Genomic DNA, 19,117 nt, shown 5'->3' with positions numbered 1-19,117 from the left:
GGTGGCTCCTTGCCTACTGATGGCTCTGAAAAGAGCCCGAGACATGTAGGCGGCCCCTTGCCTACTGATGGCTCTGAAAAGAGCCTGAGACATGTAGGTGGCCCCTTGCCTACTGATGGCTCTGAAAAGAGCCTGAGACATGTAGGTGGCCCCTTGCCTACTGATGGCTTTGAAAAGAGCCTGAGACATGTAGGTGGCCCCTTGCCTACTGATGGTTCTGAAAAGAGCCTGAGACATGTAGGTGGCTCCTTACTTACTGATGGCTCTGAAAAGAGCCTGAGACATGTAGGCGGCCCCTTGCCTACTGATGGCTCTGAAAAGACCCTGAGACATGTAGGTGGCCCCTTGCCTACTGATGGCTCTGAAAAGATCGAGCCTAGGTGGCCCCTTGCCTACTGATGGCTCTGAAAAGATCGAGCCTGAGACATGTAGGTGGCCCCTTGCCTACTGATGGCTCTGAAAAGATCGAGCCTGAGACATGCAGGTGGCCCCTTGCCTACTGATGGCTCTAAAAAGATCGAGCCTGAGACATGTAGGTGGCCCCTTGCCTACTGATGGCTCTGAAAAGAGCCTGAGACATGTAGATGGCTCCTTGCCTACTGATGGCTCTGAAAAGAGCCTGAGACACGTAGGTGGCACCTTGCCTACTAATGGCTCTGAAAAGAGCCTGAGACACGTAGGTGGCACCTTGCCTACTAATGGCTCTGAAAAGAGCCTGAGACATGTAGATGGCTCCTTGCCTACTGATGGCTCTGAAAAGAGCCTGAGACACGTAGGTGGCACCTTGCCTACTAATAGCTCTGAAAAGAGCCTGAGACATGTAGATGGCTCCTTGCCTACTGATGGCTCTGAAAGAGCCTGAGACATGTAGGTGGCCCCTTGCCTACTGATGGCTCTGAAAAGAGCCGTTCACCGAAGACTGCTCCTTGAATGGGTTAATTAACTTGGTCAGGGGTCCTTTCTAATAACTATTCCATTCAGGAGGAACCACTCCTTTGTCCCTAATGAAATATTGTTGTATGAAGAAAAGTTGATGTGCTGTTCCAGGATCTTCCTTTCAGACCACTTGGTGCTCATCTCCAAAATCTTGGTCCTGTCCCAGTCAATGTATTTATGCTTGTTAAATGCCATTCTAAAGCATCCTTTCTGACGTTTTCTAGCTGTACCGAAAACAGTATGACATGTCATCAATGTGACTTCTTCCACGTTTTGTTAGAGCAGGTCACACACCTGTATTATCGAGAAAGTCGCTATGAATTCTGGGAAAGTATTTCTTTCTTTCTCGTATACATTGGACCTGTGGTGCTACCTGTTGTTATTTTACTTCATGTGCGCTGAATTGTGCAAAAGAAAAACACTGGCAAATGTTACAGAAAATACCACAATACAAGGGTAAGGGCATTATGTACTTCTTGTATTGAGGAGTTTCGCGTGAAGAAGATCGTCGCATTATCGTAATTAAAACGTTAATGAAGAGAACATTGCAACTTGGAGCACAATGAACACCGTTGTTTTACCTGCAATTGCCCGGCGGTTTCAGGCAGTTATCGTATGTGTATTGGTTTCAGGTAAGTTCTTCATTTTGCTTCACTGTATACCTAGAGTACGAACTTGATTTTATTATTATTATTATTATTTTTGTTTTGCTTACCTAATGAGCCTGTTCCCGGGACCTGTGCCGGGATGTGCACACACTATGACACATACACATTTAGGCATGATATCAAAACTTTTATTCCTTAAATTCCTGGAGTATATTCAGTATCTCGGCTTATTATAATGTGTCGGTTAATAAACACATACAATAGTGTGATCCTGATTTTTTTTAGCTATAGATGCGTTAAACAAAACAATGACAAATTTGATTTGTAACGACTTAAAAAATACAGGTTAACAACACCGGGTACCAGTCCGTTTCATAGTGTATGTGTGACCAAAGAAACGAAGAACGCCCGTTTTGTGGAAAAAAAAAAGGTTTTTTTTTAAACTTCTATTTGTTTTATACCTAGTGTGTGTTTTAATTGCGTTTTCTGATTTGCATCATTAAACATAGGCCTAAATTAGAAAATGATTTAAAAAAAACAAGTTATAAAAATGTATTGACCACAACCCTGATTTGACCCAAACACCTTTAAAGATCGTACCTTTCAAATAAAATCGGTTAGGGTGCCTTTCTGATCAATCCTGTTTAGGGGTAACTTTGTTGCGAACCCGCGTTAAATTCCTATTTAGGGGTGTTTTTTGCGCAAAAGGGCAAATCCTGTTTATGTTATATGTTTTGAAAATCTCTGGTCGCGCATGCATGTATACACTATGAAACTTGTACTCCCTCTTGTTAACAACTTATTTGGTCTAAATAAAACAATTCTCACTTTTTTTCCATTCAATTCATACTTCACATTCACTGATTTACTTGCAGATAGTTCCGTCTCTCTCAATGCAAATGCTAAAGTTAATATCTTCATGGTATATGCATAGAAAACAAACGTCAAAATTAATACCATGATCAATTGTGGATATTCTGTTTGAATTATAGCTAAAATTATTATATATGACATGGGGTGGTCTTATATGGAGAGTTAAAAAAAATATAATGAAGTTGGGCGGAAAATAACAATCATAAGAATAACAGTAGATATGGTATAGAATTATGGACATAGTCGGTAGTTGTATCCCGAAATGGGTGGTATAATAACACCTCGTGTTATTTTTTCAACACCAAGTACATGCCACATTAATTCGTCATGAGCTTCGTCATAAGTTTGTTCACATTATATGTATTTAAGTAATGTTTAAGAGAAAGTCATGGTAATGATCTGTGACTGGCGTATTCCGCCAGAAGATGAAATCAGATTTTGCTAACTTATATGTACAGGGTGTCCCTGAAAGAACTGCACTGCAAAACCTCTGGTGTTAAATTTGCAACACTGAGCTGGTATCGCTTCTGGTGTTAATCACGGTATTATATTAACCAAGTAAACACCACCTGGTGGCACTGCAAAAAACGGTTGTGTTAAAATTCTAACCCTGCACTTTGCTGGACTGCTTACAGTTTAAAGTTTTTTATAATCTGAAAATATATGCTATTACAATATAATGTTACCATGGTTACACCAATTATTGTTAACACAACTAGCAGTGTTAAATCTAGTCTAGGAAAGTGTTAAGTTAACACCAAACTAGCGGTCTACAAATGAATATGCTTCGGTTTAACAATGTTCAAGTGTGTAAATGAGTCCATGTCCATGAGCGGGTCAAGTTACAAGTTCATTGAATCGTACTTTTCAAAAGCATATTTTCACACCGTGGCGTTAATTTCGAAGTTCCAAAATTTCCGGGCAAAATTCGTCCAAACTTCTCACAGTGGTCATGCATTGTCTAACGCCCTTCTTTTCAATAATCGGTTGCTAGTTTTAATTTAAACGAACGTACAGAGCAGCAGTTAACACCCAGCAGTGTAAATCAACACCCGTGGGTGTGGTTCTCCAAAAACACCCTTGGTGTTACTTTTGACACCGGATTTTTTTGGTCGAGCATATCTAGGCATTAGCAGCTGAAATCTATCGCTGACGAATCTTCGGCCAGCCACAAGTGACCTGGGTCGCCGTAGATAGCTTGTCGGGGCATTTTTTTACAGGACAGTCAAGTGTAGCCAACAATTGGGCTTATTACCCTGATCGGAACCGACTGTAACGAGGTCTTTTATCATGGGTCATCTGCCCCGCCTTTACCAGATGAGCCACGGGGAGAGCGGATAAGATTATTTTGGTCCTGCGGGGAATTAAACCCGGGACCTCTCGCACCAAAGGCAAAAACCTTAACCAGTGTGCCACGCTGCTCCCCGAGTGTGTATCGTCATAAACTTAATTTAGGTGTTTAACGCCACAACTTATAGCATAACTAAATAACTGGCGTAGTTGAGGAATATAATATAATCTTATAAGAAATTTACGAATCTCCCTCATTTTCAAACCTTTCCACGGAATAAAATATCAATCGATGATCTGTATTCGGAGTGCCAATGCACTGCGCATCATCAGCGCATGAGGCGTTTATTTTCGTAAAATTCTTCTTTTTTTTTCTTCAAAAACGGAGCTGTTAATTGTCAAAATTCCTCAACCACACCGGTTATTTATAATTATGCCCGGTTTATGCCTTAAAATATCCAAATAATTCAGTTCCCGACGATACAGTTCTTTCAGGGACACCCTGTATAAATCAAATGTAATACCTATAATATGTCTATGAGTATGAGTGTGATAAAGAGGAGACCTGTGAAACTTGTAATGAGTCATAACTTGTGACTCGAGATAACTTGAGGCGATTGACTCGAGTCGAGTGATATTCAGTGATTTGGCCAAAATAACTTCACCAAAAGATTCCATGTAGAATCAACCAATACCGATATATCTAAAAATTATGTGCAAATTTAAAGAAAAAAACATTACAAACTAGAAAAGTACGAATAAAAGTTGAGATACAAGTTTAATTTCACTCTTTCTTTTGTATAGTTTTTCGGATTGTCACGTCCAGTTGTGTTTCTCCACCCAAACCCTTCGCCACATCATATAATGGGTCTACAGACACGCTTTATGCAGAAGGAACCAGGCTCTCATATAGCTGTTTGATTGGTTTTAGTTCAGAAGATATCTACAGAAGTAGACTGTGTTTGAAGGATGGGACTTGGACGGGAAGGGATCAAGTGTGTAGATTAAGTAAGTGTGATTAAACAACAACTTATAAATGTAAAAGAGTGAAAAACTCACTCCCCAAAAGAGTGATTCACTTATAAAAACCACTCAAAAAAGAGTGAAATGTGTTTTTAACCTTAAAACCACCACTCAAAAAAGAGTGGAAACTACTCTAAAAGAGTGAATTTCAACTCGTTCAAGGAGTTAAATGAAGGACAACACGCTTTTAGAGTTGTCCTCCATTTACTCCTTGAAAGAGTTGAAATTCAAATTTTGTGTGGTTTTAAGATTAAAAAACAACATTTCACTCTTTTATAAGTGGTTTTGTACGTGAATCACTCATTTCATGCTTTTTGGGAGTGAGTTTTTCACTCTTTTACATTTAGAGATATAATAAAAATTCCCTTTAAAAGGGAAAGCCAGCCTCAATGTAGAAGAGGTCTTGTAATTAGTTTTGGTCAATGTGAAAGGCATTTTTAGGATCACGCTTACATCTACATGACAGTCCACCAAACCATCAACGATGAGAACATGCACACTGAAACAGCAGAAAACATTAATTCCTAATCTCATGTCAACTCTTTTAATTCATTACATGTACTCCAAATTGTTCTGGTCTGTTTGTTTTTTGTTGTTGTTGTTGTTGTTGTTGTCGTTGTTTTTTTTGTCTTTTCAGCTTTTACCCACGATATCTCAATTTCCAATTTTGTAATACCAGAACTTACGAACTCAATATCTTCGCTTAGGAATGTCCGATTTCACTGCTTTCGATATATACACTGCCGGTTTGAGTTAACTTACATGTACATTTTATTTTAAAATAACTTAATTAATTCGCAATGTATAGTTTAAGCCTACTATATTATAATAGATAGTGGCCAGCACATTTATAAAGGACTGGTTACTCACTACAATCTTCACTCTTAAACTGTGTTTTTCTGAATGTGCTGATCATGTTGATTGCTAGTCGGAAACTCCTGCGAAGCTATGGACATGGCATCTTACATACTCCATTCTATAACAGTCTGCCTAGTGCCTTGTGTGTTTTCTCTTCAATCATTTTGTTGAATGTAATTTTATGAATCAAATAGTTATGTGTCATTTTATTTATAATAAAGAAGTTATTAAATTAATAAAGTAAGACAATTTATTTATCTATAACTTATAAGTGCATGTCAAATGGGGTACATTGTTCAATACTATATGCATAAATTATGCCCATATTATAGCTAGGCCCTAAAAACTTTATTTTGCATCGGATTTTTCCCGTTGAAAAGACAAAACTGATGTTTATGATAGCAACCATTTCATCAATAACATTTTGAGTCATTTTTATCCATAAAACGACACAGGATATGATAGATAACTACTTTCACATCAATATGGTCCATATGATCACAGATTGTTGAGAATCTGTGATATGATCCGGGGATATGATGAAGATTTTGATTCTATAGATCTGTTATCAACATGATATCACGCTGTTCAGTGGTCAAGGAGTAAGGACCCCGGTCAAGGACACTGATATGACATCATAGGTGATGTCAGATTTTCTTCTGCTGACCATATGATGCTATATATATTAACTATTATTGTTACATTTAGGCCTTTAAACTTTTAAAGTCATAATTAATTAGTTCAAACATAACTTTGGTAATACTCACTCGTTTTCGTTCGTTGAAACGGCAAAACATACTTCCTTTTCCCATCAAATCGAATTAAAATATTTAAAAAAATTTAACCACAAAAGTTAAAAAAAATCATTCCAATACCACTAAAATATAATCTCTTGAGTAAACTGACCCCAAACCTGAAACAGGTACCAGCCCCGAATGGGCTGGCGAAAAGCCCTAACCCATACCCTAACATGCTAACCCAAAACCTAACCATATACTCTAATCCTGTAACAATTTTACCTTACACTAACCCTGTCCATCAGGAGTGTATAGCCAGGGAGGAGCCAGTGGGATTCACTAGAGACAAATTTCATGGATAAAAGGGGCACGGCAAAGAGTAAAGTGTCCTAAAATGACTAAAATGGGACAAATAAAATCCTGGCTACGCTACTGCCTGTCATTAACTCTAACCCTATAATGTCAACCGTAAACCTAAACCTAACCCTACTTCTAATCCTAATCCTAAATAAAATATCCTATATCGTAACTTAGCCATTTTCGGCCTAATGACTCTTTGTCCTAATGACCTTCCCAATATGATGAGTAGAGGCTTATAATTTATAGCTTGTCTTATAAAACAGAATCCCATATATATTAGAACATTGATTGATTGAAAATGTGAGTATTATAATACAACATTATCAACCTACTTGTGACTGTATGATTTAAGTTGAAGGTGGGACATTTTGTGTTGTGATGTCCCTTCTGGCGCTCATGCAATAATAATGTACGCTTTCCATTTCCCGGTGAGCAACACATTATTCATGAGAAGATGTTATGGGCGGCCATGAGGGCCAAAAGGGTCTCAAAATCACACAAGGGTCTCAAAAGTACAATAAGGTCTCAAAAACACACAAAGGTCTCAGAAATAAACACACAACAAGGTCTCAAAAGTATAATAAGGTCTCAAAAACACAGAAAGCTCTCAGAAACAAACACACAGTAATGTCTCAATAGCACAATACGGTCTCAAAAACAGAGAAAGGTCTCAGAAACAAACACACAACAATGTCTCAATAGTATAATAAGGTCTCAAAAACAGAGAAAGGTCTCAAAAACAGAGAAAGGTCTCAAAAACAGAGAAAGGTCTCAAATACAGAGAAAAGTCTCAAATACAGAGAAAGGTCTCAAAAACAGAAAGGTCTCAAAAACAGAGAAAGGTCTCAAAAACAGAGAAAGGTCTCAAATACAGAGAAAGGTCTCAAATACAGAGAAAGGTCTCAAAAACAGAGAAAGGTCTCAAAAACAGAGAAAGGTCTCAAAAACAGAGAAAGGTCTCAAAAACAGAGAAAGGTCTCAAAAACAGACAAAGGTCTCAAATACAGAGAAAGGTCTCAAAAACAGAGAAAGGTCTCGAAAACAGAAAGTTCTCAAAAACAAAGAAAGGTCTCAAAAACAGAGAAAGGTCTCAAACACAGAGAAAGGTCTCAAAAACAGAGAAAGGTCTCAAAAACAGAGAAAGGTCTCAAAAACAGAGAAAGGTCTCAAAAACAGAAAAAGGTCTCAAAAACACTTTATGGTCTCAAAAACACGTTATGGTCTCAAAAAACACGTTATGGTCTCAAAAACACGTTATGGTCTCAAAAACACGTTATGATCTCAAAAACACGTTATGGTCTCAAAAACACGTTATGGTCTCAAAAACACGTTATGGTCTCAAAAACACGTTATGGTCTCAAAAACACGTTATGATCTCAAAAACACGTTATGGTCTCAAAAACACGTTATGGTCTCAAAAACACGTTATGGTCTCAAAAATACGTCAAGGTCTCAAACCAGGTATTACAACCGACCGTTATATGTGCAGTACCGCATGTAGTACTGCACACATCCGCTTGCAGTTCCGCATGCGAAATGCACATTCCGTCACGCACATCCGCATGCGGAACTACACATCCCAACTTGCATTTCCACATGCGGTGATGCACATCGGGATGTGCAGTTCCGCATGGAGAACTGCAACATTTTTGGTGCATTTCCGCTTGGGGAATTGCAATATTTTTGGTGTATTTCCGCATGACAAACTGCAATACTTTGGTGTATTTCCGCATGGGTAACTGCAATGTTTTTGGTGTATTTCCGCATGGGGAACTGCAATATGTTTGGTGTATTTCCGAATGGGATGTATTAATCAAAATTATGTTGTATTTTTGTGAAAGTTTAAGTCAAATGACTATGTGCTTTGACATGCAGTGAATAGGCCTATGCGTCATTTTAATAGGCATTTCATCATGCTAAATTAAATGACTATGTCGCACTGTCGACACGGGGAAGGGGGAGTCTAAGTTAGAGTCATGGGATCTGCTTGGAATGTGTCCCCGGAACAGTGGCGTAGATTTCTTTTTGACATGGGAGGGATGGGGTTGGAAAGATTGTCTTGAAGTATAGTGAATCCAGCACCTTTTGGCGACAAAAGAAGTTTATGGTACAAATGCGAGCGAAGCGCGCAAAAAATATGATATAAGTTGAAGATAAACTGGTGACATAATTATGGTACAAAAGTTCAAAAGTTGAATAAATGCGCGCAAAATTTGGGTTTTTTAGGTTAAAATGACCAAATAATGAGGTTAATTAATAACTCTCAGAAGTAGGCCTACTTTACCTTTCATGGGGGGGGCAAGGGTTCAAATCCCCCCGCTAGTTACGCCACTGGGAACTGCACATACAAGACGAGATGTACAGTGGGTAAGAGTTTTTATGTTTTATTGTAGTCTCGCTGAGGAGAATAATTTAATTAATGTCGCATGTAATAATTACTGTCGCATGTCCGAATGTAGATATATGAATTTATTCAATTCAATATTAGGCCTTCTATCGTTTTACTTTTCGTTTCATTTGTTGTAATTAAAAGAAAATATATCTTGGAAAGTCTTGTCCGAAAGGCCGGTTAAGTATAGAGGCCTATAATATTAGTATTGAATGAAATAAATTTTTATTAAAATAAATTTTACACGCCTCTTAATGATGACTATTATAATAATGATCAACTTGACATTGTGACCACATTCTATTTCTATTCACTGCCCAACACAGTTTTTGGTGACTTTGGTTTGAGAGTTGTTTTTAGGTAATTTTGGGTCGCTGATTTCAAATATAGCATTAGTTTTTGCATATCACGTCAAATTTTCACTCTATGGTATACCCCCGCTTATATGAGAGGGTGTATTGCCCGGGTCCATAAAGTTACTAAGTTTACATGAACCCAATTCAAAGTCAAAAGGTAAATGCATAAATATTTACATAATAATATCAACTATATAAAGGTACACTAATTTGGCAAGAAGATTTGCCTTAGCATGTTTATGGAACAAATTTCCGTCTGCGGGATTGTCTGGAGTGATGCATGTACGGGTAGTCTCTTTGAATACTCCAACAGTAGTCAGCCATCTATGAGTGTCCCATCGGCCTTGGTATCTCTCTTCCATAACCTTTATATCCTGGTGAAATCGTTCACCGTGCTCATCTCTTACATCACCCAATTTAGCAGGAAATTTGTCAAGATGGCTATTGAGGAAATGAACCTTTATGCTCATGTTGCAACCCAAACGATGATAACTTTGAAGCATTGTCTCAACCACATCTTTGTAATTTTCAGCCTTGTCATTCCCCAAAAAGATTTTCACAACAGAAACAAAGGCTTCCCATGCTCTTTTCTCCACAGCTGTCATGGAAGTTATGAAGTTTTGGTCCTTTATTAATTGTCGGATTTGAGGCCCATCAAAAACCCCAGCTTTTACTTTTAACTCAGACCAGGAAACGCCGAGCAAATGTACTGGAAGCAGTCACCATCTTTGTTCAGAGCCTTGACAAACTGTTTCATTTAGCCCAATTTGATGTGAAGCGGCGGAAAAATTATGTTTGCCCGGTCAACTAGTGGTTCATTTATAACATTCTTTTCGCCAACCATCATGCTTGTTCGTGCAGGCCAAATTTTCTCACTCCAATGTTTGTCCCTAGCTCGGCTATCCCATAAGCAGAGGAAGCACGGATATTTTGTAAAGCCTCCTTGTTGACCAAGTAAGAAGTTCACCATTTTTAGATCCACACATATGACCCAGTTGTGTTCCTTATATTTTGACTAAATCTAAAACTAATTTCATGTGCCCATATTCCTCCTTAAGGTGCACAGAGTGACCAATTGGAATGCACCATATCTATTTCCGATATGGAGTAACACACACTTTAAGCTCCTCTTTGAACTATCTAGAAACAGCCGCCACTCTTTTGGGTCATATGATGTCACACTCATCGCATGTAACAATCCAGATATGTCATTACAGTACACAAAATCTTTTTCTGTTGTAAAGTACTTTAGAAGCTCATTTTCCCTGTTACGATAAAATGATATCTTTGTGCCAGCTTGCAACAAATTTTTGTCATTTAGTCTAGAACAGGCCTTCTCAACTGGCGGCGCGCGCGCCACTTGTGGCGCTTGGAGTTAGTCGAAGTGGCGCACGATACATTTACTAATTTTCACCTAAATTTTCAACAAAAAGGGGTGAAAATACCACATCTGAGAGCCCTTAGGAAGCCCTAAAATCTCACAGCTTCCGGGGGCGCGGCCCCCTGGACCCCCGCGGCCGGGGCTTTTACCCTTACAGGGCCATAAGGTAGCCCCCTGGACCAAACCCGCTGGGCGGTCGGTCTCGCACGCGCTCCTTCACAAAATCTTGCCTTAACATGTTGCCACTTCATGATCACTAAAATTTCCCAGTTGGCACTTCAGATAAACTAGTTGAGAAGGCCTGGTCTAGAAGCTAAAAGTTCAGATAGCTCCTTTGATAGGCCTAAATCTCGTACCAAATCATTCAATTCGGGCTGATCAAAACGTTGAGGCTCTGTACTTGGAACTTCTGCAAAATCTTCGTCACTATCTATTTCAGGAACATCTTCTATAGTTTCATCTTCATCCTCTAAAGACAATTCATCCTCTAAAGACAGTTGCTCAAACATCTTGAACATAGACACAGGTACTTCTTCGGAGTGGGACACGGGACGAGTTGCTGATCCAGATTTGGGTAACTTATTTTGTGTCGAGTTTTTTTACTGAACCCGGCGGTCTTCACAATGCAGAAATAGCAGTCATTAGCATGATCCTTTGGCTCTCGCCATATCATAGGAATGCCAAATTTTAGTTGATCTCTAGTTCCTTTTCATTACTCGTTGACTGCCGATAAAACGCCCAATAAAGACTTAGTCACCGGACCGCGCCGGCCAGTTAAAGTACATGCCCTATCACACCACTCCACACCATACATAAATTCTCCCAGTCACATTTCCCAAATATGAAATTTAAAAAGTCACATTTTAATTTAGTTCTTTTAAAGTTTGGCAGAGGCGGGGTTCGAACTCACGGCGCAACGCTTAGTACTCTATGAGCCTAGCGCCTTAGACCACTCGACCACTTGTCTTGTTGTTATTCATCTGAAACTTATTTAAAAATATAATCGCAACTTCAACATAGGCCTACCACGTGACAAGCAAAGGAGAAAACGTATTATATTTTGGAATTTTATCTGCTTAAAACATTAATGTGTATTATAATAGAGCTACCATTACTTATATTGTTGAATTCTCAAGCGCATAGAGACAATTAATACGAGCGTCCTATGATACATACACAATACATAAAATCGATTTTGATCTTCGGCATTACTCGGTGACCTCCGATAAAACGCCCAATAACGCCGGTCAGTTAAAAAAAATGCTTAAGTACATGCCCTATTGAGATAAGCAATCCTTTTGTGATAATGTCCATTCATCCATATATATAATAATAGCAATCAGATTTTTGGATGGATGTTTACACAGTGATTGGAGAAGAAGCTATGTAAATAATCAAAAGTACATGTCTACAAATTGACAAGGATTGTATTCAATTTATGATTGCAGACATACACAGGTGATGAGTGTAACCTGCTTGTAGTGCAGCACGATTTGTTCAAGATTGTTTTCACCTATTGCTCAGTATGTTAATTAATCCGATTAATTACGTAATTTCGCCAGCGTATGATATATCAGTACTAATATGTAGGCCCAAGGAGGTTAGATATAGAAAGAAGAGGAAATAGATTACGTATCGCATATTGGTCCTTTGTGCCTATTAGAGTTTCCGCCAAAAAAAAAAAAAAAAAAAGGAAGGATGGGGGGAAGGAGAGAGAGGAGAGGGAGACCGATTGTCAAAATTAACCTCATATTTGGCCATTATAATATAGCCACAAAATGCCATTTTTAGCGCTTTGCGCGAATTTATTCCACTTTTGTCCCATATTTCACCAGTTTACGTTTCAATAGGCCTATGCTAAAATTTTCGCGCGCATTTGTACCATAAGGTTCACTGTACTGGGTACTTTTAAAAAATCCTAACCTAACCTAAAACATAACTTTAACCCTTAGATTGGAGCTCTACTAGAAGTAAAAATATAGATAGTGAACGAATTTAGTATTTCTATATCTATGTGAGAATGATACTATAGAGGCCCTGCATGAAATTATTGATTGGCTCCAAACAAAGGTTTTCAACCGGTGTCCTTCACCGTAGTTATGGCGGAGTGCAGTCCATTCAATCAAATGTTGTCATCAACCTATTTGATCGTAGTGGAGGATTATGTGTGTGAGACGAACTGTCACGGTAGATTGCAATCATGCTTTTGTTGAATGCATTTGAGTAGTCCGCCATATTTACGGGATGATACGTCGCATGCAAGGCCTCTATATGACATGATGAACATAGTCATTGATGCATCAGTTTTAAAATAGACTAGGCGGTTACCCATATTTGGCGGTTCTCGGCTGCGCTGATGGTGACATGCCCATATGACAATTTTTACTAATTTGACCCCAGATGACCCCTGGCGACCCCCAAAATGACCTTCTAAAAATGTGTCTCTAAATGTTGACTGTACCCACCAAGTTTCATGCCCATATGACAGTTTTTAGTAATTTGACCTCAGATGACCCCAGGGTGACATTGGATGACCCCAAATGACCTAAACTTATAACTCTAAATGTTGACTGTACCTACCAAGTTTCATGCCCATATATGAGTTTTTACTAATTTGACCTCAGATGACCCGTGGTGACCTTGGATGACCCCAAAAAAAAAAAAAAAAAATGTTGCTTTAAATGTTGACTGTACCTACCAAGTTTCATGCCCATACGACACTTTTTAGTAATTTGACCTTAGATGACCCCTGGGAGGGGACCCGTGGTCAGATGACTTAACGAACATAAACATCTTCTTGCCAGCACAGAACTATACCCACCCACCGAGTTTGAGCCCTGTACGACCTAGTTTCATGCCCATATGACAGTTTTTAGTCATTTGACCTCAAATGACCCCTGGGAGGGGGGCTCCGGGGTCGGATGACTTAACGAACATAAACATCTTCTTGCCAGCACAGAACTATACCCACCCACCGAGTTTGAGCCCCGTACGACCTAGTTTCATGCCCATATGACAGTTTTTAGTCATTTGACCTCAAATGACCCCTGGGAGGGGGCTCCGGGGTCGGATGACTTAACGAACATAAACATCTTCTTGCCAGGACAGAACTACACCCACCACCGAGTTTGAGCCCCGTACGACCTAGTTTCATGCCCATATGACAGTTTTTAGTCATTTGACCTCAAATGACCCCTGGGAGGGGGCCCGGGGTCGGATGACTTAACGAACATAAACTTCTTCTTGCCAGGACAGAACTACACCCACCCACCGAGTTTGAGCCTCGTACGACCTAGTTTCATGCCCATATGACAGCTTTTAGTAATTTGACCTCAAATGCCCCCTGGGAGGGGGGCCCCGGGGTCGGATGACTTAACGAACATAAACTTCTTCTTGCCAGGACAGAGCTACACCCACCCACCGAGTTTGAGCCCCGTACGACCTACGACGGCCTCACATTAGCAGTCACAGACAAAACCTAAATCTACAGAATATATCCATTACTCGTCGATACTCGAAAGAGCTCAAAATAAATAACTTAGAAAATTTTCTTGATGTCCTTTAACATGTTTTCATAGTTAACCATCGTTAGCCATGGAAATATATCATGAGAACAGCTGAGAACTGACCGGTGACTAAGTCCGATTTATTGGGACGTTTATCGGCAGTCAACGAGTAATGTGTCCACTGGCGTAAATGTTCGACACGTGTCTTGCAAACTTTATGTGGTGCCCATGATTTATCTTGATTACCAAGTTTGAATTTAAAGTAAGCTAAATACGCCCTTTTCACGAAATCACTAATGTTCATCCTTTGACTTGGCACTGTAAAACTTGGTGATGAAGTCCTGGTTATTTTCTTTCTTGGCCCAAATTAGATGACTGACAAAAATTAAGCGATTTCACTCAATTATGCAATTTAGGTATCCAATTTGGCCGCCGGAAGGGCGAATTAGACATTTTTGGGACGTCATTTCTCCTCAACCCTACCACCTACAGAGTTAAAATTTGGCATGTATACTGTTGAAATGTATTGACTCTTTTAGTTTTTGCATTTTCAATCACATATTTGCATAATTCTAAAAAAACATATAAAGTATGCGCATAGCTAATTTTGCATGCGGAAATGCCACAAACAAATTGCAGTTCCCCATGCGGAAATACACCAAAAATATTGCAGTTCCCCATGCGAAAATACACCATACATATTGCAGTTCCCCATGCGGAAATACACCAAAAATATTGCAGTTCACCATGCGGAAATACACCAAAAATATTGCAATTCCCCAAGCGGAAATGCACCAAAAATGTTGTAGTTCCCCATGCGGAACTGCACTTCCCGATGTGAATCACCGCATGTGGAAATGCAAGTTGGGGATGTGTAGTTCCGCATGCGGATGTGCGTGACGGAATGTGCAGTTTCGCATGCGGAACTGCAAGCGGATGTGTGCAGTACTACATGCGGTACTGCACATATAACGGTCGGTTGTAATACCTGGTTTGAGACCTTGACGTGTTTTTGAGACCATAACGTGTTTTTGAGACCATAACGTGTTTTTGAGACCTTTCTCTGTTTTTGAGACCTTTCTCTGTGTTTGAGACCTTTCTCTGTGTTTGAGACCTTTCTGTTTTTGAGACCTTTTCTGTTTTTGAGACCTTTCTCTGTTTTTGAGACCTTTCTCTGTTTTTGAGACCTTTTTCTGTTTTGAGACCTTCTCTGTATTTGAGACCTTTCTCTGTTTTTGAGACCTTTCTCTGTTTTTGAGACTTTTCTCTGTATTTGAGACCTTTCTCTGTATTTGAGACCTTTCTCTGTTTTTGAGACCTTTCTCTGTTTTTGAGACCTTTCTCTGTTTTTGAGACCTTTCTCTGTATTTGAGACCTTTCCCTGTTTTTGAGACCTTATTATACTATTGAGACATTGTTGTGTGTCTGTTTTTGAGACCGTATTGTGCTATCGAGACATTACTGTGTGTTTATTTCTGAGACCTTTGTGTGTTTTTGAGACCTTATTGTACTTTTGAGACCCTTGTGTGGTTTTGAGACCCTTTTGGCCCTCACGGCCGCCCATAAGATGTGCGCAGTTGGGCAGGGGGTATGTTGCAGTGGCCATAGGGACGGCGCCATGAATTTTTTCGGGGCGGAGGGGGGGGGGTTGGGAGCTACATATCAAATTATTATTATATAGTGCTTTTTTGTTTTATTTATTTCAGATTTTATCGATGTCTTTATCTCTTTGATGGCTGCACTGGGCGTAGTTCTAATTTTTATTTTTCTAATTTCTTGTCGCCTATCACAACAAAGGTAAGATAGATTAAAACATAGCGATATAATGTTAACAATGTGAGTATTTGCAAGCATGTAAACGATAATGTGTTCTGAATATTGGGAGATAAATTGGATTTAGGGATACTTTCAAATTATATTAGTTTCAAGATTATCAAGTATATTATTTGATTTTAAAAGTTTGCACTTGTTGTTTCTTTGCTTTTTCAGGAAAACAGGTTTCTCTGATATAAAGAATCGGAGAAGTAAAAAGATAAAAGATCCCGAATCGACAGAAGCAGCAGTTCCGGTTAATAATAATCCTCACCCATCGATCGAGAATCCTTACGAATCAGAATTGCCACGGAGACAAGATATCACCGAGGTATCTATTGAATCTCAACTTAACAAAGCATTTGCAGCAAATGATATAGACGCAACTGCTAATGACACTTCTACTGATAATGAACTTGGTGCAGATTCGAACCCGGGACTTAGTGTTAATACGTCACCATTGTATTATACACCTAGTTTGAAAAAGCAAGGCACAGGGTGGATTCATGATGATACTAGTTTTGATAGTTTAGAATTGGATGACATTAAAGAAGTACCAGAAGAAGAAAACATGTCGAAGCTCTGACGTGCCAGATTGCGATAAAATAATACACAGAAAGCAAAAGAATAATTTTGCCAATTATTTTCACCCACATCATAAACAAAGACATTATATTGTCATAATTAGAACCAGCAGCCAATAGCTGCATTTTTTCGTTTTAGCTTGGATTTGTGACCTCGTTCGATGAAATCGGTCAAGAAATAAAGACATGGTGATTCAAAATCCTAAGGAAAATAAAACTTTGCAGATTGCAGATTGCCCCATTGGATGCCCAATTGAAAGCGTTTTCGAACAAGAGAACTAATAGCGTCGTGCCTTCCATTGATTTTGTTCCTTCGTTGGGTTTTCGATCACCGTTTCTATTCTGAACCAATTTCAACAAAATTAGAGGTCTTTGTTTAAGATGTAGGATGAATATAACTGGTATCTTAATTCTTTTGCTGTCCGTAGTATACTATCTGATGGTAGGACATTTTGATAGAAATGCCAAAATGCGCTGTGCCTTCGTTGCTAGCTTATACTAGACTTGAGGACACTTTTGGTAGATGTGCAGAGGAGAGTCTCTGCATTTGTGCTTTAAAATCAAGGATATATAGACTGATGCAAAATATAGTATATTCGTAAAACCAGAGAAGATGTAAGTAGTAGGAAATTGATTTCTCAATTTGAATTTGTTTAAGGGCTCTGATAGCGACGTTTTCATCTATTTTTGTGGGACCTGAGAGCGTACCATGCAGACATATCAAATTGCATTTTGGAAACGATGAATGTCATTCTGATATATAAATATAAATAATTTTGATTTTGTTTTAAATTTGCGATATAATACACATTTTATGGCAAATGAATAAAATTTTATGTTTTTGAATTTTCACAGTCCTCGAAGTAAATTGTATAAATCTAATGAGATGTATTTAAAGTGTATGTAGCTAGTTGGGATGAAAAGCCGTCCATCATATGAAAAATTTGACCTTTCAAGATTTTTTCCCCAAAACACCAAAATGATTTTGGTCTTTTTGAAAATATCTTCAATATGAAAGGTCAAAATTTTCAATTGGTGATCGGCTTTTCATCCCAGCTACATACACTTTAATTAAATACATAATCATTACATTTATAAAGTTTACTTCGAAGACTGTTAAATATCAAAATATGAAAAATATAATTTGCCATAAAATTTATATTATATCGCGAATTTTAAACAATCAAAATTATTCTATATCAGAAGGACATTCCTCGTATTCAGAATGTAGTTTGATGCGTCTGATGTGCTCTCCCCCCCAAAAAAAAACAAAAAACAAATACTGTGCAAACGCTGCTATCCGATTCCTTAATGAAATTTAAGAAAATAACATACGTGCCCGTATAGTGTGTAGTAAGCATGGGTATTAGAGGTTGAAGGTCTTGCTAGAATACCTCGTTAACATCTAATTTTAAAATAATGTGCAATCGCTGTTCGCTGTATGTATATAGCCATTAAGTCAAATAAATAGTATTATTGAATATTAACTTTCAAGGAGTTGACTTTTGTATGAGGTTCTTGTTCTTGGGTTAAAAACATAATGTACCATCTTATAATATGATTATTAGTTAATTTTTTTCAAACCTGATTTTTTTTGGCATTTTGTGACGTTTTTACGTGTCCCAACGTACACCCAAATCAAATCAGCCAAATTTGTTGTATATGGTCAACAGAGCAATTCTGAGTACTTTAAGGGATCTAAAATGAGCGTTTATTGCGTTTCGACAGTATTTTTTGTGGGACATGAGAGCACGTCAGACCTATCGAATTGCATTCTGAATACGAAGCATGTCTTTCTGATATCAAATAATTTTCATTTTTTGAAAATCACAATATAATACAAATTTTATGACAAATTATAAAAATTTTATTTTTTTCAAATTTTTGATATATAACAGTCCTCGAAGTAAATTATATAAATCTAATTATATATTCTTAAAGTGTATGTAGCAGGGAAGAAAAGCCGACGGTCAATTGAAAATTTTGACCTTTCATATTGAAGATATGGATTTTTTTCCCCAAAAGACCTAATTTTTTTTGGTGTTTTGGGAAAAAAAATCCATATCTTCAATACGGAAGGTCAAAATTTTCAATTGATCGTCGGCTTTTCATCCCACCTACATACACTTTAAGTATAAATCATCAGATTTATAAAGTTTACTTCAAGTACTGTTAAATATCAAAAATATCAATTTTAATGATTTGCAATAAAATGTGTATTAAATTGCGAATTTCAAAAAATCAAAATTATTTGATATCAGAATGACATTCTTCGTATTCAGAATGCAATTCGATATGTCTGATGTGCTCTAATGTCTCACAATAAATACTGTCCAAACGTTCATACCCCACCCCTTAAGTCCCACATAAAACTCCATGTTATACAGCCAAAATAGCCAGTGGG

The 19,117-nt window shown here is 38.2% G+C and overlaps 1 protein-coding gene across 1 annotated transcript; it reads left to right on the top strand.

The window, feature by feature from the left end:
* The first annotated feature begins 1,299 nt into the window (after nt 1–1,299).
* On the top strand, nt 1,300–17,471 carry LOC140166368 (uncharacterized). The gene is made up of 4 exons (XM_072189815.1): nt 1,300–1,568; nt 4,512–4,715; nt 16,024–16,114; nt 16,307–17,471. Exons 1-4 carry the CDS (start codon nt 1,499–1,501, stop codon nt 16,713–16,715), a joined length of 774 nt encoding a protein of 257 aa, XP_072045916.1. The 5' UTR covers nt 1,300–1,498; the 3' UTR covers nt 16,716–17,471.
* Nucleotides 17,472–19,117: the final 1,646 nt, after the last annotated feature.

The sequence above is a fragment of the Amphiura filiformis genome, chromosome 12 (genome assembly GCF_039555335.1).
Source record: "Amphiura filiformis chromosome 12, Afil_fr2py, whole genome shotgun sequence".
Classification (NCBI taxonomy): Eukaryota; Metazoa; Echinodermata; class Ophiuroidea; order Amphilepidida; family Amphiuridae; genus Amphiura; species Amphiura filiformis.
The sequence above is the reverse complement of the archived record's forward strand: the minus strand, read 5'-3'. Positions and strand labels throughout refer to the sequence as shown.